A 20,252-nucleotide genomic window follows, 5' to 3' on the forward strand; every position below is an offset into this window, starting at 1 on the left:
ATGTGGGATTGTTATGTTGGATATCATTGTTATTGTTATGATTAGACTTGTTGATAAATGTGGCTAGAGAAGGGTATTGTGCTTCGTTGGTTCTTTGAAATGATATATGTTGTGAATTGCGGTATCATGTTGCGACATAATGATTTATATATAGATGGAGGGGAAATCATGATTTTCAGGTGGGTTTGTTATGTAACCTTGAGTCGAGTAATTTCATGCTTGTCAAGTTTTGTTGATTGATTGAGAAATGTTATGTCTTTCGACTTAATCGGATTGTAATATATGTCAATTATTGTGCATGACGAACTACGAATGGCTTGATCCCTGCTTAGGGTACGTAGGCAATCTAACGGGGAGGTTAGATGCAGCCATAAGGCATACGTAAAATTTCTATGCGATTCGATTATTGAGTTGTGCTTTGCCCATATTCCGGAGGCGGTGTATGATGGTTACGGATTTTTGGTGACGTCACGTGTCAATTCTGAATGTATGTCGGGATTGCGGCGTGACAGTTGGTCCTACGCCGATGTTTGAAAATGCATCCTCAACTGCAGATGGGGATGAAGATGGATCTCCTACCATTCAAGAAACAAGGGTAGAAAATATGTATCCAGGTGAAGGTTCCATACCTAGGGCTATGGCCCGAACGAAGTTGTTTACCTCCGACTATAATCCTACGATTGCGGATGATGATGATGATGATGATTATAGACTTTAAATTTAAGTTGTTGTAGTTTTTAAATTAAAATAATAAATTATGTTTGGCCCTATGACCCTTTGGCTCCCTCGGTTGGAGATGGTTTTTTGTCATAGGGCTATGTTTGGCCTATAGCCATTTGGCCCCTCGGTTTGAGATGGTAAAAAATATGGTCTGACACTATTTATTAAAATATTAATTTCTTGATAAGCTACAGGCTAAAACAAGCTATATGGCCCTCCTTCGGTTGGAGATGGCCTAACGTGCAGGCCCCACCGCCTGAAATCTTGTTGGTAATGCGCCCCCATGCGCGCGTGCTATGCATGTGCCTGACACAAAATTTTTTATCATGTGGTTGACATCATGTTGACATCACATGACGTCAGCCTTGCATCAGTCCTCCTCAGGTGATCGGGCCTTGGACTCTCGCCTGCCCTCTTTCACAGGCTCCCCCCCTTAACCCAAGTTGCCTGAATGGGCTGGAGCTAGTTCGGGAAGGAATTAGGTTGCAAATATTCCCTGTCCACCGGGTTAAAGAGCACGCTAGATTTGCTCTTAGGTGACTTGTTCATGAAAACCTCAACCTAGTCTACCTAGAACAAAATTCATGCCAAAAATAGTATATAAAAATAAGAATAGAAAATAGAAAATTATAACCTGATCAAAGTGCAGCAGTTTTGAGAAAAGTGTTTGGAAGTGTTCCAAATCGTAGGACCCAATGGAACTTAATGCAGCAAGACCAAATGCCTCCAAAAGCTGCAGCAAGTTTGAGTCCAAATCGCAGACGAGCAAATTGTAGAAAATCACAAATCGCCCCAAGTTGCGAATGAAACGACCGATGCACCGCGTTCCTTTCTCCAAAAAACACACAAACCACCCTCTAAAGACGCAAGACGAGAAGAGGGCAATATGCAGATCAACCCGTTCAGAACAGTGAAGCGATGTGGATAGATGCGGGGGACAACGAGCGGCTTCCCTTTTTTGTCTTCTAATTGAATATGTTACAGCCATTTCTTAAATTTCATTGAATACACCAAAATTTGTAAGATGTTAATAAACTCTCTCAAAATTCAAATTAAATACCCCTATATTTATTAAAAAAAGATTAAAATTTCAATTGGATGCACCCCATACAGAGGAGGCTTGAGAGAGATCCATGCTACCGTAGCATTGTTAAATGTTGCCAACAAACAGGCTACTACCAAACTTACTTGTGTCCTTCCTGTTCCACTTCCAATTCTTTTGGCATGAATTTGATATGTCTATTGCCGTCTTTTTATTACATAACCAAAAAATTTGGTTTGCTTATTAACGGTGCATTTACTTGGACAACGGTGGTGTTTAAATAAAAAACAAAAACTCGTTGATTGGCAAACCAGGATTCAATTGTCGATTTGTGATTTGACTTGTTTGATGTTGCGTGGTTAGACTTTAGGCGACCATACTCCATCTTCGTTGCTTTGCCATTACAAATGAGGGAACCCAAACACATTGGCGAAGCCGGCCAACGTACACCCCTCAATCTACCACTTTCACCAGGTCCTTCTCCGTTTGCTACTGGATTGGGTCCCTATGTCGTCCAACTCTTCCACATCGCTCTCGTACACCAAACGAGTGCCGCAACTCTTCACCAAGCAGGGCCCTGAGCTTTTGAAATGAAAATTTAACTTATTGCAACTGTTTTGCCACTCTGTACCAAAGCTTATACCACGAGACACATAGAGTAGCCAAATATGATCTGACTCGGGCTGGACATCCGAAGATAGTAGAGGCGCAGGGTACTCTTCCTTTCCATTGACTTCCAAAACACCAGAGAGCTCCCATCCGCTCCCATAAACTTCAAATACAGCGCACAGAGCATATCCCATCCACTTGTTATCACGCCATTGCGGAGTTAGGTCGACGCTTACTTCAGTTCCCAGCCTTTGATGAGTGAACCACCCAGGAATTTCCTTTCCAGGCATCACAATTTCATATCTGTCTCCTGCATAAGGGACTCCCTGTACAGGTGAAACAGTGATGTCAAGCAATGAGAAGAGAGAGAGAGAGAGTGAGAGAGAGAGAGAGAGCACCTTAAGATATCTTTGGAGCATGGTAAATGTAATATGATTGTAGCATTCTTTCTCGAGCATTCCAAAGCAATTGATGAAATTGAAGCATGATGAATTCAATTTGCCCAAATTTGAGGGACATTCCAGCATTTCCAGTTTAGTACAACCATCTGCAGTTACTTGTAAATCCACATCTGACGAAAGAACTGGAAGGTGTTGAAGCCTACTGCAACGACTCAAGTATAAATTCTCTAGCTTAGTGAGTTGGCTAATGCTTGTAGGAAGATTAACAAAATCGTTTCCACTTAAGTTCAATGATACCAAAGACGATAAGCAGCCAATATCATTGGGGATGGCTCCTTCACAAAGATTGTGACCACTTAAGTCTAATTCCATTAAGGAACAAAGGCCTGATAGAGAAGGCAAGAAATGATGAAGGCTCCCTGTTGGCATTAATCTAAAAGGGAGCGACGTACACCATGGTCGTAGTGATGGCCCTTCCATTCCACGAAAAATCAATGCTTTAAGGTTTTTCAGAAGGGCAATGGAAGATGGGAATTCTTTTATAGCAGTTCCACTTAAATTAATCTTCTCCACAAACTCTAATTTCCCGAGGCTTTCTGGCAATGTGGCAAGATTTGAGCATCCAGAAACATCAAGACTTTTAATAGCCCTCAAATTTCCAATGGCACTAGGAAGACATTTCAGATTTTTGCAATCTCTCAAGTCCAACAAAGAAAGGCTGGTTAGATGTTCAATTGATGAAGGTATACATTCAATACCGGTCCCATCTAAAGAAAGCTTCCATAAATGCTCCATAGGGTTCCACAAAATTCGGTATCTTTTTAACGCTAGAGCAGCCAGAAAGAACTAGAACTTCAAGGTGCTCCATTTCAATCTCATCCGGAAGAAGCTCGAGACTTTTGCAATCTTTAAGAGTCAAGAAAGAAAGCTTTTTGAGAGTTCCTATGGAAAAGTGAATCTCAACTAGACTTTCGCATCCCTCAAGATCTAATCTCTCAAGATTAGGAATCCCTTCAAAATCAGGGGTTCTAGTCAAACTTTTGGAATGACTAACTTTCATGATTTTCAAATTGCCAAGACTCTGTAATGTCTACAAGAAACAAAGAATAATTAGATCCAGAAAACTCAAATAAGGTAATGAAATATATTCTAACAAGCAAGGTAAATAATAATGTAGGTGTATACCTTTTTGTCATTCCAGAGCTGTTTAATTCTACTATGACACATACTAAGTTCAACAAGCTCTTCCGGGTCGAATCCTGATGGGAGATATTGTAGAGGATAACCTATCCATTCAAGAAATCTCAAGGAATTAGGGAGACTGTTGAGGCCTTCAGGAAGGCACACGTTATGGACTTTGAGCAATCTAAGATTAACCATCTGAGAAAAAGCTTCAGGATGGCATTTGACCTCTTTTGATTCAAGCAAGTCTAGGACAAGGCCTTCAACCGTCGGTGTCCCCTGATAACCAAGAAAAAAAAAACAAGTGAATTGCAGTATAATATGCACGTTATAAGTAAAGGAAGATGAGTAAAACAAACTTTTTTTTACGTGCCTCTTAATTGTTAGATTAATTTATATTTGACGTATTAGGTAAGCTCTTACCGTTTTTTCCTTCAAAACATGAAAGATGTCCTTAGAAAGCCATAATCTGCTTCGTCCACCAGGTTGTTTAGATTGTTGAGCAACAATTGTTTGACCCATTTTTTGTAACAAATCATGCATCCACACCCTGTTGTCTGAAATTGTTATCAGAGACTTCTCCATAAGGACATTTATGTCAATACCTGGATTAAAACCACAACTATCAAGTATTTCAGATACTCGATCTTTGTCCTCTCCTTTAAAGAAACATGCGATGTCAAGGAAAATCTCTCTCCCTTGCGGATCTAATCCCTCGTAACCTGTTATAAGAATCTTCATAATTTTTTCATCCAATGTGAAATCACCCTCTAGTTTACGCGATTGACTGCTCCATGCATCTAGATCTCTTCCATACAAAAAAGACCCCAAGACTTCAAGAGCTAATGGAAGGCCACTGGCATAGTCCACAAAACTGTCAGACAGAGCCTTATAACTTTCAGGCGGATTCTCTCTACGGAAGGCTCTCAAGCTAAAAAGTTTAAGAGCATCAACTTTACTCAGCTCCGGCACCTCAAATACTTTTTTTACACCATGAGAAATTAGCAAGCGTTCATCTCTAGTTGTAATAATGATTCTACTCCCCTGACCAAACCAAGCTGGCTTTTCACATAGCTCTCTTAACTGGTTACTATCGTCCACGTCATCAAGAATGATGAGAACCTTTTTCTCGAGTAAGAAACTTCTCCATCTGGCAGCTTCACCGGCATCCCAGTCTTGTATATTTCTTTTCATAAGGCTATTGGAAAGCTTCCTCTGTACACCGGCCATACTGTGTGCCTTAGAATCCTCTCTAACTCCGTCATGAAAGCTTTTGGCTTGAAATTTATGACGAATCCTCTCATAACATGCTTTGGCAAGGGTTGTCTTACCTATCCCACTCATCCCCCATATTCCTATAAAGAGAACATCATTTGACTCTAGTTCTAAAAGCACATCAAGTTCCTTCAGCTTCGAATCAATGTCAACTAGCTTTTCTGCAGGCTCCAATGATAAAGGTCCTACTTCATTCCGTACATTTTCAACAATTTTTTGGATGAGCTCTGGTTCTACTCTACAAGAAAAAAACAAAGACAATGTTCAAGATATGACCTAATACACAAAGAAATAAAAGAGCCAGAGACTATTTTGTTTTCGTCCACCTGAAGCCATAGTACCAAGTGGTCTCCGCGTCCATTTATAAGAGGGTGGTTTGGTATTGGACCAAATTAGAGACGGTTTAGGAAAAGGGGAGGACAAAAAAGCGCAGCAGTATTGGATTTCAAACATATGAATTCTTAACTGGATCAAATTTTTCCACTTATACTCTCAAATGGACCAAATATATGGTAAAAAGAAAGACTCTCTAGGATGGAACTTTAAACAAAGTCTACAAGGACACAATGTTTCCTCATTAAGTTGTGCAGTTATGGGATTAAGTGGTTATCAAGCACCTTCATCACTGTGCAAAAATTAAATGATATGAATTCTACGATTTTCCTAAAACTTATCATATATTTTTCATGCATCAGGCTTTAGCCGAATTGAACTGGACTTCAGCAAAACTCAACCGAATTATAGAAAAATAGCAAGAATGAAGGGTCAAGTGCTGATTTGCGAAAGCTTTTGAATTGAGTGAAAGAGAGAAAACACAAGTAATGCCAACCTATTCTTTGAAGTACACCCTTTGATTTTTGCCACTTTTGTTAAGGCAGCTTTCCATCGTTCCACCATCTCTTTGTCATCCTTATGCTTCTCTGCGCGTTCAGTGAAGCCGTTCCCGAAACTCCCAGACCTATCTCCAACATCGCAGGGTTCCACTTTGTAGAAAACTGGTATAACTGCCCCTCTCTCTTCCATGCATTCAAGAATCTTTACGAGTTCGTTCAGGCACCATTTTGAAGAAGCGTACTTTGGAGAGATGACAACGATGGCAAGCCTCGACTTTTCAATTGCCGGGAAGAGTTGAGAAACTTTCCTTCCTTGTTCAAGATCTTTCTCATCAAAGAAAGTTCTTGTGATTCCTTGTTCTTCCAATTCCTTAAGTAGATGGGCGGTGAAACCTAACCGCGTCTCACCGTTAAAACTCAAAAAGACATCGTACTTCCATTCAAGGGCTGAAGGAAGAGATGAAGTGGCTCGTTGGGTGCTCGATGCCATTGAATACAAGCCAACTGGAATGGTGGTATTAGTTTTTCAAGCATAAACATGACCAGAAAAACAATTCAGCATTCATAATATTATATTAGCCAATAACATGAACAGAAATAACCATGACTCAGAAAGATGATCAATAACCTGGGTGTATGTAGAAAACCAAGTCAGATTGGGCATGAGAGGGGCTGAAGGTCCTTCAGAGAAAAGGAAACACTTCGTCTCTGTGTACTTGCTACAAGTCTGTCTGTATGTCGTCAAGTCCAATCAGTGCTTAGGTACACCGAGTTGCCCGGTGGGCGTCGTCGTCCAACGAAACTTCACCGAGTAAGCTTGACGGACGTGATTCAACTGCTTCTTCTATCCGACGGTCAAACCGCGTAAGCTCTACTTTCCCTCTTTTTTACTTTTTGTGTAGGTCCATTATTATTTTTTTATTTTTTACAAGATTATATTCATACATTTCAAATTACGTATTCTACCTCCTTTTAACTTTGTAATATGTATTTATCAAATGGTAGTGGTATGTAGAAAATATTAAAAAGATGTGAAAAAAATAATTTAAAATATATGAATATAATCTCTTCATTTTTATACTATTGCAGAGCACACCGTTGTTGAATGTTTCTAACAAACACAAAATTTAATCGCATGCACTTCTTTTCTTCCAGAAACACACAATTTAATTTTCTTTAAGTTGACCCAGTGCGTTTACTTAGACAACGGTGTTGTTTGAACAAAAATAAGTAACTCTAACAAAAACTTTTTGATAGCAAACCAGAAATACACCTGAAATTTCTTGAACTACTTTATCTGAAATGAACACACTTAAATTTATCTTGAGTGTTGTAAACTCCTTTAAAATATTGATAGTCTAAACCGATCATTTTGAAGCGCTAACTTATTAGTAAGCTAATACGTTTCTAGCTACACATTTGAGCACATTTCACGAAGATTCATGATGATCCAAACGGATCATTTTGCATGCCACCATTGAATAAGGATTATTCATGTAAAATCTCACTCAAATCGATCATTGCTTACTTATCTGCTAACTGCAACACTTTAAGCAAACGAACATGGTAATTGGTAAACAATAAAATGTCACGATGATAATCAAGGGCTGAATCATTCCAATTTAGGTAATTTTTTGCACGAACGACTTTGTATTGATTACCCAAAAGAATGATTAAATTGTGAAATGACCCAAACAAATGACACCATATTAACTTGTTTTTTTTTTTTTTTTCATTTTCGGAAAACTATTAATCATCAAAATCTCAAGGGAGAGCGAACAAGAAACCAAATCAGCAGGCCAAACAAAGGACCATGGGCACTGCCTTTACACACTTCTAACAGAACGCAAAGAACCTTCCGATGTATGCCTCAGCCATCACCCGCCAACGATTTCTGGCGAGCAACCGGGCAAGAAGAGAAAGATGCTACATCTCCAGAGACAATGCTGCTTGTAAAGAGGAGAGGACTAACCCACAATAAATGCAAACCCGCCAATATTAAATTTCAACATCTCGAGTCCATGTGGTTGGTACGACAATTTGATACATACATACATACAACAAAGACACAAACAAGAAAGGAAAATTTGGCCAACCGTTAAAAACAAGCCGAGATCAAAGAAATCAAACAATAAGGTACATCAATACATTAAATTATATGCAATGCCCGCTAACATCTCGGAAATATACCAACTAAACAGCATAGACAAACCAAAACCGACAAAGTTCCTACCAATATTTATTTAGCAACAGGTAATCTCATGATCTCATATGTGTGTAAGTGAGGAATAAGGTCCAGAGCCGGACTGACTGATACGCTGATGGGCACAACTCAAAATGACCTATTCGGGTTTGAAGAAGACGACTTGGCTTTTGCAAAATCAACTAGATCCTTGAAAAGAGCATCTTCCTGTTTTACTTGTTTTGTTGGGGTAGACGAATTAAGGGAGAGATTCTGAGTCTGTCCCACTAAGTTGTCATAAGATGAACCAGATCCGCTGCCTGGAACGCTTTGTTTCTCAAAAAACTGTTGTCTCTGGTTATACCTGGAAGGCGGAGGTGGAAGGCTGACAGGAGAGTGACCCTTGCCAGGAGACTGAGGATTCCCCAGAGACTGAGTATCCCAAGGAGCAGGAGGTAGCCCATCTATAGATTTGCTTCTTGGAGCTGGTTCATCATATACAGGCTTTCCAGTGAATATAGGTGATGGAGTTGTGTTTTGGGAAGAAGGGGGTGAGGGTGATAGTGGAGTCAATCGTGAGGTGGAGCTGGAATGAACGGGAGCTGCAAAGGATGTGGATTGTGATGTTGCAGAGGATCCTTCAGATTTGTAGGCTTCTCCACTGAGATAATCAATCACACCAGGACCCAGAGTGATTGGCCTTTGCGAAGACGGTGGAGGAGGAAGAAGTGGGCTGACTTGCACAGGTTCAGCCTTGGCATTGGCTGATCTCTGGCCCTGTCCTTGTGAATTATCTCTTGATGACCTGCAATGCATCTTACTGAATTTTACTAAAGAGGATAAGAATATTAAAAGTAAAAAATTAACAGAATTTGCAATATTCATATTCTGAAGCACACACATACAAGTAAAATTGGTAGAAACAAAAACAAGTGAGAATGAAACGACAATACAAAATAAAACTTAGAAGTGCTCCTCTAACAATCACCTGTGCGCTAGTTGGGAAAATTCATCCTCGGACTCATCATCCTCATGGTTCACATTCACAAGTGGCACAACTGAAGATTCTGCTCCTCTTACTACAGTTGTAGTTCCCTTCACAATATCATCATGCCGAGAAATTACACGCTGCAGATCATCGTTCAGTGCCAATCCCTGACCTAGAAGCTCCTCATCTCTGAGAGGAAAGCAACCACAACTGTCACTATTGCATCAAATCTATGAGTAGAACTCAAATCCATATCAAATCACTTACGCAGTCTCATTCACAAGAAGCCTCACACGCTTTTGGTATGAACGGCACTGATCAACAAGGTCAACAATCACTTCTTCCTTCAAACCCTGCCATAGTATTTCATTTTGACCATTTATGACCATTAAATTTGCACATATTAAGAGCCCAGATGGTAAGATTATGATTTTGGTTCATTTTTTATTGTTTAGTAAAAGCCAAAGAGGAATTGTATGGGAGAAAAGAGGGAGAACAAAAGGGCTCAGATGGGTGAGCGTTAAAATGACTACGGAACGGTATTTAAACCAAAAAGCAAATCACTCTCAACTGTTCTATATTTCTCCGTCAAGTTTTTATTTCACCCATTCCCCTGCCCTTAAAGGTACTAAGTTTCGAGTAATTAACCACCTAATTCCGACCCTGCTAAAAGTCCCAACTTCAAAAATTTTTACAATCACAGTAATTGACACCCAATTACTAGCCTCCTTCACCTCTGGATAACTAGCCTTACAAATAAAGTTTTGTTATCAATATTTCTCCTCAAATAATTTACATACAGTGCATAAGTAAAGAAAAGTATGGACCATAAACATTCTCCACAATTGACCACATACAACTTTCAGAATTTTCTACTGTTGTAAGAGTCCCATATGAAACTTTCACCGCTAGATAACTCCGCACACAAAAACCAAAAATATAGAATCAATGGCCTCTCAACAAAAATATTTCTAGAAAAACATAAATAAGAAATTATCCTTTAATAATACCCTTTCGGAAAGAAATTAATCAGAAATAAAAAGTAAGGTAGAAAATATATCACCTCAGGATTCTTAGGATCCAAGGCATTAAGCATTTCCATCAACACAGCTGCAATTCCACGAGCATTCTGAATCTCTGGCAAGCTGATTAAAGACAGTTCCAATCAGGATGGATCTATCATAGCTTCAATAATAATTCATACAATTTATACCAAAAATAAAAAAGCATCCCAAAGCATAAAAAAAAGATAGCATCTGTTACAATATCATTACGTTTGAATTGTATGTATAGGTAATTATGGGGGATTCAGGAAAGATGGAATAACCATACAAAGAGGAGAAAAGATTTGAAGTCTATTGTTTGATTTTCTTATTAGCACAAAATTCAATCAAGCAAGGATGAATTCTTTCATAAATTACAGTTACGGATCATGACATTCAACAAGCAGCAGCTGAAATAGTTGTACAAGCATAAAAAATCGATGCCGACTGACATCTTTTATTAAAGATTAAGACCCTAGGACTGACGGGATTTATAATAGTAAGGACGTAAGAGACATCCTCATGTCAAGGGGAGAATTGATGAATGACAAGGTTAAGGCCTTTCAGATATATAGTCAAATTTTTCTGCAGTATTAAAGCATGCACAACACAATCAAATTTGATAATGAGAAAGGTATAATTTTTTTTTTTTTTCTTTGAAGAAGAAGAAGAAGAAGAAGAAGAAGAAAAATGAAAGAGAAACAATCGAATCGCCAATTTATGCAGTACAGCATAATGTAGAACATGCCATATTGAGGGGTTTAATCCTGGGACATTTTCCAATAGCCTACAAATATTTTTAACCTCTCTCATGCAATCAACACGCAAGTTTATAGTTGTGACAAACAGGCATGTGAAGGAAACAATAACTGTTTGAACAGGGAATAAATACCATACTGAAAAGAACCAAAAAATGTATGTTTCCAAGAAAACCATATTCTCAGCTAGTACCTAAGGCCCGATGCATCCGACTGGAGAGAAGCCTGAATGGCAGCATCATCATATGATGTAACAGGAGGAACTACTGGCTGGGTCTGGGGTGGAGTAAATATTGGTACACTGTTCTCTTCTCTTGGTGGAAATTCAACTCCAGCAGACTGTCGGTTATTCATTAAGAGGGTTAGGGGGAAGACGAAGCAGAATAAAGAGAACATAATTAAAATCCAGAGTTATACTAAATATTGAATAGCAAGCTTATATCTAAGTATTGCTGGCCAAAATGATGGAAATGTTATTTTGGACCTATTAAACATCATCAAAAGGTATAAAGGTAAATGAGTTGAAATCTAATTGTGTGAAAGCTGGGGTGTAGTTGCGTTTTTGTCAGACAAGGCAAGGCATAAGCCTCTCGGACATGAAATCTTATAGGAAGCATATAAATAATGCAATACTAATAAGTTGAAGTGCTAATGTGTAACTCAAGTATAATAAGAAATCCCAATAGGACCACATATAAATAATAATAGTCATTCAAGCATAATAACCAATCCCAAAAATAAAATACTCAATTGGTCATACAATATTCAAAACCCCAAAAGATAAACTCAGTTCACCCGAATAGAAACTAACATCACTATCATATTGGTCCAACAGACTGATGTGATAAGGGACTCTAGCAGTGACTTGCACTAGAGGAGGGTTTGCAAGATCACTATTACTTCCATTGTTCACAACATTTACTATGTTCTGTCAAAGCTGAAGGCACTTGGGCTGAACATGTTTACCCGTTAATCTTAACTTGACTAGGTCATATGATTAAACAGAAATGTTTAAAAACATTGCCTAATAAGCAACTCAAAAGAACAATGACAGCAAAGAATGTCAATGATTGGACCGGCTCAGACTGGTGATATCATAAATATATAACAACATGATTCTATTCTCTATATACTATATCCATTCTTCGAATAATGAAAGAAACATCCTATAAGGCAGTTTTAAAAGGAAATACTTTATAGAAGACGGTCTACTTTGATTAGTAAATCGAAAATTAGCAAGATAGTTCCATGGGAACACAGCACAAGTACACAGGCAGTATACATAGTACAGATTACAAACAAAAGCTTAGAATGAGTATAACAAAAATGCGATAAAACAATTACCCTCAATTCATTATATGCTGCATAATACTGGGGAAATCTTCCCCTTGGTCCCCCAAAAGCTTCTTGCCATGTATCTATCAAAATTAGTATCTTTTCCCTAACATTCAAGTCTGGCTGCATAATGAAATTAGAATAACAAAGCAGAAAGACAGTTAGTATCCTATTCATGCACAAACTGGAAAGAAAAAAGGAAGCAACAAGTCAGTGAAAACAGAAAACAAAAGGTTGGGAGAGAAATGCGGCACCTTCTTCTTTACTATTTTGACCATTTCATGCAAGATATCACGCTCAACGATCTGCTGAAAAACATTCTCACCACAGTTCTTGCTCACAGTCTCCAATGCCTGCATCGAATAATAAATTAGGAGAAGGAAAAAGACATCATTACTCAGAAATAGCTTGTTTTGTGTTGATGATACGCTAATGCAAGGCAATCATTGAACCACAACCGGTCCATCATAAATCACAAATTTATTGACATTTTCAAATGTATGTGTTAGGATTCTAATGGGATTACTAGTAGCTAAGAGTGGTTATAGAGCAATTGTGATTGTGCCAGATGTCATCATCTGAGTGATTGAGCTGTGAAAGTTATAATAAGGTTGTTAGTATAGCTGTAATTGGATAAAAATAGTTAGGGAGAGTTGCTACATAGCTCGGTTTGTAAGTAACAGAAAAACAGTTATGAAATAATATTGAAATTCATTTGTCAGTCTCTTTCTTCGAGCTCTCTCATGGCTTCTCTGAGTTAAGGTTGATCGATGATCTATCAGTATGAATATTTTGGGATGGGAAGGGTACCACAAGATTTACATCATGAATTTAATATTTTAAAAGAAAGATGCAAAAACATTACAAGAAATAACACAAAAAATACTGAAAGTCTCACAAAGAAAAAGGAATAGTACTAACAAAAAGAGCCAAGAGTTGTATTTTTGGATTTTTGCTGCCCAGGCGCTTCTTGAGTATCTTCAAGGCCTCTTTAGCTTGCCTGAAAGTTCAATCCAGTTCATTGGCAAAACAAAGCATTCCGAATATTTAAATTGGGAAAGAGATTCTATGGGAAAAATAATCTACGAAGTTTCCAGTTCATCCCAAATCAATGCAGCGAAAGCATTCTACTACCCTGTCAATTTTTCAAGTGTTACTTTTCAGGAGGACAGGATTTCCTTATGAGATGAGCCACATCTCCATTTCAGGAGGAGATCTCCTCTTCTATCAGGAGCCAAGTATTAAACTTCGTGTGTGTGTGTGCATGCACATGTATATATGAATACATAAATATATATACATAGGGAGAGAGAGAGAGAGAGAGAGAGAGAGAGAGAGAGAGAGATGAACATAGAACATAATTGGCGAATGTTATTTGACATCAGATGTTTTTACCATATCCTAGAATCCATTTAGAAATGTTTCTCTTGTTGGACATTTAGGATGAATCTATCCATGTACTACCACTTAATAAGCTATGAGCACTTTAAAGTTTCAACCAACAACTACGACATCAATATTTCAGAAAGATTCAACGTACTCAACAATTTAGGAAATGTGAACTCCAAACGGGTGGATATACCTATATATAATATTCAATCTAAAAAATGAAATTGAGGGAAAACAAAGTAATCATACCCAGGGTCCATATTGATAATATCACATAATTCAATATTTATTGCCCAGTCTGGACCAATCAACATATCACTTGTTGCCCTCTCTGCACAGGCCGCAGCATTACCAGCCATGTCGTAATCCCCTTCACACAAGTCTTTGTCCTTAAAACTTCCTAAATCAGAAGCCAAAAACAAGTTCAACTATGTACAGTCCTGACATTTGTGATGTAAAAGAACTTAATAAATGCTAGAAACGGAACATCATAAGACACCTGTCAGGCTATCACTAATTAGCTCGATGTCAGTAATCTTGTTCAATTCCAAAAGTTCCACAAATTATTTCTTACCCACCAAGACAAAACTTACGAAAATAACAATTCAATTACAAAATTGATCCAGAAAATATTAAAAACCCGAAATCGCAAACAAATAGGGTCCAAACAAATTCAACCATCTGCTCATCCCCATCACAAATACGTATCCCAAGTCAAAATAACAAGCAATCAGATCGTCAACAAAGTACGATTAACACCAATCCAAGTCCCACATCAAGAAACCCACAAAAATTTGTGCCCATAAAACACAGACAAGCAAAACCCAATTGGATATTAGTACTAAAATTGAAAATCAAGATTCGAATTAGCAAGATAATGGTCCTGTGCTTAAACCCAGTTGACCAAACGATCAGAGAATAAGAGAAAGGAATGAGAGGATTTGAGTATTTTGGGTGAGGATCTCGGGGAAAAAGCGTACCTGTGGAAACCCAATATCAAAGAGAATCAGAACCGACCGAAATGCCAAGATTTGAGAATTTGAGGAGAGAAATTGGGATAAATTAGGGGAGTGGGTTTTCGTTGGGGAATTCTCGCTTTTCTTTTTCTCTGTGTTGGGGATTGTTTGCTTGTTTGGTGTAATGTTTACTTGCGTCAGCCTTTGCTGTTAAGAAATTAGAACCAATACTTGTGACTAACTTTGCCTACAAAAATAAATTATAAGACAAAAGTCTCTTGTTTTTTTATTTTTACAGCAAAGCTGAATTTTCCGGGACTAATGCGTTTGTTTGCCGTCATTAAGCTTTATTATACTGGACTAAAAGTTAGTGCAGTCTCGTATTTATTATCCACACAAACTTACTTTTAATAAGATTATGTGGAATTTGACTTTAAAGTCTAAATTTTAGATTGTGTTATTCACACTTTTTTAATTTATTACATATTTTTGTTAATTTTTTTATTCATGTTCTTCATCTCATTCAATTTATAATTAAAAAAATTGAGAAGAGTGCGTAGAAAGTAAAAAAAAATAGCTTGTGGAAACACTAGTCTAAACTTTCCCCGCATGGTTGCTGTGCATGAGATTTGTAGCCATGGTCCTTTTCTCTTTCAAAAAAGCTTTCTTTGAATTTTAATTTGAATTTTAATTTTTTTGCACGCGAATTTATTTTGTTAAGAAATAGTAGCCACACAAAATTTCAGGTTTTTATATTCATAAACGGCAATGACAATTGATGTATGATAATTTAAAAGTTATTACTTTTGTTTAAATTTCAAGTTTATTTTTCATATCTAAACGAATGTATATTTGTTAATTAATTTTCTTCAGCCAAAATGAAACATCTTACAATAATCTTGATTTGTGATGAAATAGAATCCAAAAGAATTAAAAATATAATTGGTTTTGCATGATGCTAGTAAACAACATTTTCTCTTTAAATTTTGTTTCCTTCCCATGTGAATTGGAAGTTTTAATTTCCTAGGCGCTTCCTGTTTAGACTTTTCTTTGATTGCGAATGATCCTGACGGTGAACGCATTTCGGAAGTGGCGACTGGGCCCACATGAAGGTGGATTGGAAACGGCTGTATCGGTATTGGCGTTGAACTCTTTGAGCTCTGGGTGTGGAGTGGAATAAAAGTCAACTAAACCTAATATGATACCATGGTTGACTGGGTCAGCGGTCAGCCTCATCCCACCAACTTGTTCATCCCTCCAACATTTTCTCTCACATTTTGTTAACGAATATTAAATAATAATCAATTATAACATATTTAATTGAGTCATTGTCAGTTATAAAATATTTAATTCGTTGAAACATTTTTTTCATTTGTAAGTAAAACGTTTTAAATTTGCAGTATTGATGAATTCTGACTTTGTGAAGGCTAGTTGTACTTGTTGCGAGTGGTAACAGAAGCCAATGCTTGGAACTTGGGGTCTCTTCGCATCAAATGGCAGTAAGCCACCGATATTCATTCAAGTTCATCAACAGAAAAAGCAAAGTAAATTGCAGAGAATTTGATTTCAAAAATTTCTCTTTCGACGCACAATAACTCTCCTTCCAATAACTTCCATCAGTCTAAACAGAATTAATTAAGAATATCAACCGAATATTACCAAGTGGTCGGGGATTGGAATCGAACTAATGCTGAATAACAGCAAAAAACAAAATTATTATCAAACAAGGCCCTAAGTGTTTCACTTCAAGTTCCAGAATGGAGATTTGTAAAGGGTGCTCAATGGCAATATTCTAAAAAGCCCCGCCTACGGTTTCGGAGTATATTTACTGTAAGTGAAAATCAAAACTCATTATAAACAAGGATTGTAGCATCTTGAACGTTGATTTACTATTTTACGTTTTTCAGATAACTGTCAACAAACGAGAAGTAACAGTTTGGATGATTTAGTTCCTTGGTTTATCAACCTCTCATTTGTCTCAAAACATAACTATATTAATTATTCGTTTTAATGACAAGAGAAACTATATTAGTCACTTTGCTAATTGCAAATACTCAAAAGTTGCAGCAGTGCAATCAGTATACAAGAAAAGAGTAGCAAAGTATCATCACCTCAGAGCCGGTATAGCCTTCTCTTCTTCGGTGATAACGAGCTTGCCCTCTGTGAACTCACAAGCTGCAATGGGAACGCTGAGCTGCTTCTGCAGCTTCTTCACAACAAAAACTTGTGACTCTTCGCATATTGTTACGACAGTGCCCTTCCGGCCAAGCCGGCCAGTCCGACCAGCTCGATGTGCATAATGAATTGAGTCAGTGGGCAAGTCCAGATTGACAACAAGATCACATTCTGCGACATCCAAACCCCTCGCTGAAAGTTCATTTGTCACCAGGATTCTAACCTCCCCGTTTTTAAACTTTTTCAGAGTTGTTGTTCTACCAAGTTTACCAAGATCCCCATGTAGCTCTGCTGCTACCATTCCACGAGCCTCCAGCTTGAAGACGGTATCTTTAAGCTGCTTAGTGTGGTTCATGAAGACTATAACAGACTTGGCATCAAGAGCATGAACACATCTTCTCAACGCATCAACCTTGTGTTGTATCTTTGTGACACAGTAGTAGTGTTTAAGAGATGGAGGTAGGCTCTGTATTGCAGACTGACCTTGCAAATTTTGGGATGGATCGGAATTGGTCGATGGTCCTGACAAATTAATGGGCCCCGTTGGAGAAATAGATTCAATGGACATGACTTTTTTGGCTTGGATGAGAAGTGGATCGTGCCCCCAGCTCCTGGCTGCCCGTATCACTGAGAATGGTACTGTGGCAGAAACCAAAACGGTCTGACGCTCAGCCCGCTTGGCAAGTGATCCTTTTGGTCCATGCGAGTCTCCAGTAGATTTCCTCCCAACATGTTCCAATATCCGGTGCATGTCCTCCCGAAAATTAAATGATAGCAGCTGATCAACCTCATCTAAGACCAAGAAACGACAGCCGTGGGTGTGAAGCTTACCAGCTGCACTAATCTCCGAAAGCCTTCCTGGGGTTCCAACAACAATGGAAGGTTTATTTTTCCTCAGCGCTTCTTCCTGCCTTGTTCGATTTGCGCCCCCAACAAGCTGCTGCACCACTTTTTTGTGTGCAGGCCCTAATATCTTCTCAAACTCTCTCACAATTTGCATACCCAGCTCCCTAGAAGGAGCCACAATTACTGCTTCTATATCTGTTTTCTTCCCAGGTTCACCATCGCCCTCAGATGTTCTCGTCTTTAGAGGGCCCACTTCAGAAAGGACGGGAAGAAGATAAGCCAACGTCTTTCCTGAGCCCGTGTAAGATTGAATTACAACATCATGATCTTCAAGAATTGTTGGAATTGCAGTGGCTTGAACATCAGTTGGAGTCTTGAAGCCTTCCTTCTCTAACCTCTCGATCAACAAAGGTGGAAGGCCGAGCTCAAAAAACGACTTCGCATTAAAGATACTCGAATCTATTTCAAGTGATCTGTGTGGCCCAGCTGCCTTCACTACATGGCTTCTAACCACCTTGGCTTTACTCTTCGGGACCTCTGTAAGCAACTTCAGCACCTTGACTTCATTGATTTTCCCGTTCTCTGGCGTTTCAAGATCGCCTTTGAAGCCAAGACTTGCAAGACTCAGACTACAAACACTTCTATGGAACCAAGCATTCCGAGAAACATGTGGAAACCTATGCAAGGAGAGAGACTCTCCAAAAAGGAGCAACCTTGGCGAGATTAATGCTGGCATCTTTAATAGTCCCCACCAGTAATTACTAATTAGATACCATCGGATTGAACTCAGAGCTGGAAATTCGGATTTGAGATGAAACAAGAATTACATGATAGGACCGAAACAGAATACGTATCTCAACATCGTATTAACAGATACTTAATAACTATCAGGAAATAGCTACTGAACCAAAAATCAGATCAGTAAAAAGTATGGAAACACTTCATCTGACATTAAAACGAAATGGAAAATGCACCATACGAACAGATTAGTAACTTAAATTAGTACGAATTTACGAAAACAGCATCAGGATTAGAAATTTCATGACCAAATGTAACACATCTAGCATCTATATACTACATAATCCATGAAATATTTGAAAGAATGGAAGCTAAAAGAATCAAAACAGATAACTGTGTCCAAATATTAAATTTTGTTCTTCCAAATTTGACAACACAACAGATAAGATTAGAATTACATTTACAGCAGCAAATATATATACAACAAACAGAAAACAGAAGCAATTCAGCAACACAGCGAAGCTCAACTCAGAGCAAATTGGAAATCAAACCCTAAACTAGAAATGGAGAAATACCTTTTAATGGTAACGGGTTACGTCGTCGGAATGGAAGCCGCCTAGGAAGAACTGAGGAAGAAGAAGAAGATAGGAAGGGCGGAAGAAACTGATTCGGACCACAAGTTCCACTTGAGAAAGGGTTTAAAAGGGGGACTGCGGGAGGAGAGAACTGCCGGGTTTACGGATGAGGTTCTACGGTTATGAATGGCTAAGGATGGGCTTGGTGACTTGGGTCAGCTGGGCTTCCGATCCTAAAAAAACTATGAAAATAAATAGAGTGGTTCTTTGTACATCAAAGTTTCGTCTCAAGACACCTTGGTTTCTTTGAAATTTTGAATACTCAATTTATTCTTACACCTTTCTTTGGACATCCAAAATAAGTTACTAAACTTTCAAAAATACTCTTCTTTTAAGATTCAGAGAGGATCTGGATCTGTTTCAAAACACTATTGATGTCCAAAGAAAATAACTGGTTTCCTTAAGAAATTATTGAGCCATTTGTGGTAGTTTTGTATTGATTATAGAGTCATTTTTTAAAATAAAATTAATAAACGTTCAGAGACAAAACTTGAGTATACAAAGAACCACTCCTGAGTAAATTATGGTGTGGATGGAGGTTTTGGGCTACTAGGGGCATATCCAAGCTCGTTCATTTTGAGTTCAACAACATTAGTAGGCAAGGAACCGGATCACCTATGGACTCAAAGGAACTGAGCCCAAGGATCAAATGATTCGAGGCATTGAAATTTGATCCAACGGCTACAATTATTATAACTTTTAGAGGGCACCCTGTTTGTAGCCATTTGATCAAATTTTAATAGCCCGAATCATTAGATGAGTGGGCTTAGTTCTTTTGGATCCGGAGGGGATCCGATTCTAGTAGGCAAGGGATAGAAAAAGCTTTGTCGGCAGTTCCCTTCGTCAACCCTTTAGCAACAAGGCACCCAAAAGTCCATGCCTTAATCTGGATCAACAGAGAAGTGTTTGAGATGTGTTTTTGTGTGGAAGTGACATCGAGTAGAAAGTGTTTGGAATCCATCACATTGATTAACATCTCTCGTTTTACTATAGAAATTGTCGCTTATCCTCTCTAACAAACGAGGCTACAAAGTATATCCATAGACTAAATTGATTCAGTTGGAATTTAGAATTATGAGGCCAAATTAATGAAACGATTAAAACAAATAAACCATTTTGATATTCAACCTAATTCGGCCTTAGGC

The 20,252-nt window shown here is 38.2% G+C and overlaps 3 protein-coding genes across 3 annotated transcripts; all 3 read right to left on the bottom strand.

The window, feature by feature from the left end:
- Positions 1-1,922: 1,922 nt before the first annotated feature.
- LOC103951106 (TMV resistance protein N) lies at positions 1,923-6,833 on the bottom strand. The gene is given in 7 exon segments (XM_048580759.1): positions 1,923-2,697; positions 2,770-3,532; positions 3,534-3,862; positions 3,958-4,233; positions 4,378-5,467; positions 6,059-6,566; positions 6,691-6,833. Coding segments are annotated over 6 exon segments (3,420 nt in total). The 5' UTR covers positions 6,553-6,566; positions 6,691-6,833; the 3' UTR covers positions 1,923-2,229.
- Positions 6,834-8,040: 1,207 nt separating this feature from the next.
- Positions 8,041-14,897, bottom strand: LOC103934824 (TOM1-like protein 3). The gene is made up of 10 exons (XM_009344582.3): positions 14,738-14,897; positions 14,007-14,157; positions 13,290-13,368; positions 12,623-12,721; positions 12,378-12,491; positions 11,227-11,372; positions 10,296-10,377; positions 9,500-9,585; positions 9,233-9,421; positions 8,041-9,049 (listed from the first exon to the last, which is right to left on the bottom strand). Exons 2-10 carry the CDS (start codon positions 14,114-14,116, stop codon positions 8,395-8,397), a joined length of 1,560 nt encoding a protein of 519 aa, XP_009342857.2. The 5' UTR covers positions 14,117-14,157; positions 14,738-14,897; the 3' UTR covers positions 8,041-8,394.
- Positions 14,898-16,685: 1,788 nt separating this feature from the next.
- Positions 16,686-19,264, bottom strand: LOC103934821 (DEAD-box ATP-dependent RNA helicase 47, mitochondrial). The gene is made up of 2 exons (XM_009344579.3): positions 19,048-19,264; positions 16,686-18,526 (listed from the first exon to the last, which is right to left on the bottom strand). Exon 2 carries the CDS (start codon positions 18,468-18,470, stop codon positions 16,821-16,823), a length of 1,650 nt encoding a protein of 549 aa, XP_009342854.2. The 5' UTR covers positions 18,471-18,526; positions 19,048-19,264; the 3' UTR covers positions 16,686-16,820.
- Positions 19,265-20,252: the final 988 nt, after the last annotated feature.

Source organism: the organism of the source record quoted next, unplaced genomic scaffold (assembly GCF_019419815.1).
Source record: "Pyrus x bretschneideri cultivar Hongxiangsu unplaced genomic scaffold, Pyrus_bretschneideri_v1 Contig16, whole genome shotgun sequence".
Classification (NCBI taxonomy): domain Eukaryota; kingdom Viridiplantae; phylum Streptophyta; class Magnoliopsida; order Rosales; family Rosaceae; genus Pyrus; species Pyrus x bretschneideri.

Excerpts from the sequence above, each read along its gene's own strand:
- LOC103934824 (XM_009344582.3), bottom strand. The coding sequence starts at position 14,116 with ATGGCTGGTAATGCTGCGGCCTGTGCAGAGAGGGCAACAAGTGATATG. Across the intron at positions 11,373-12,377 it reads CAGCATATAATGAATTGAGG|TCTGCTGGAGTTGAATTTCC; the intron begins GTAATTGTTTTA and ends AATAACCGACAG. Across the intron at positions 9,050-9,232 it reads TTTTCCCAACTAGCGCACAG|GTCATCAAGAGATAATTCAC; the intron begins GTGATTGTTAGA and ends GATGCATTGCAG.
- LOC103934821 (XM_009344579.3), bottom strand. The coding sequence starts at position 18,470 with ATGCCAGCATTAATCTCGCCAAGGTTGCTCCTTTTTGGAGAGTCTCTC.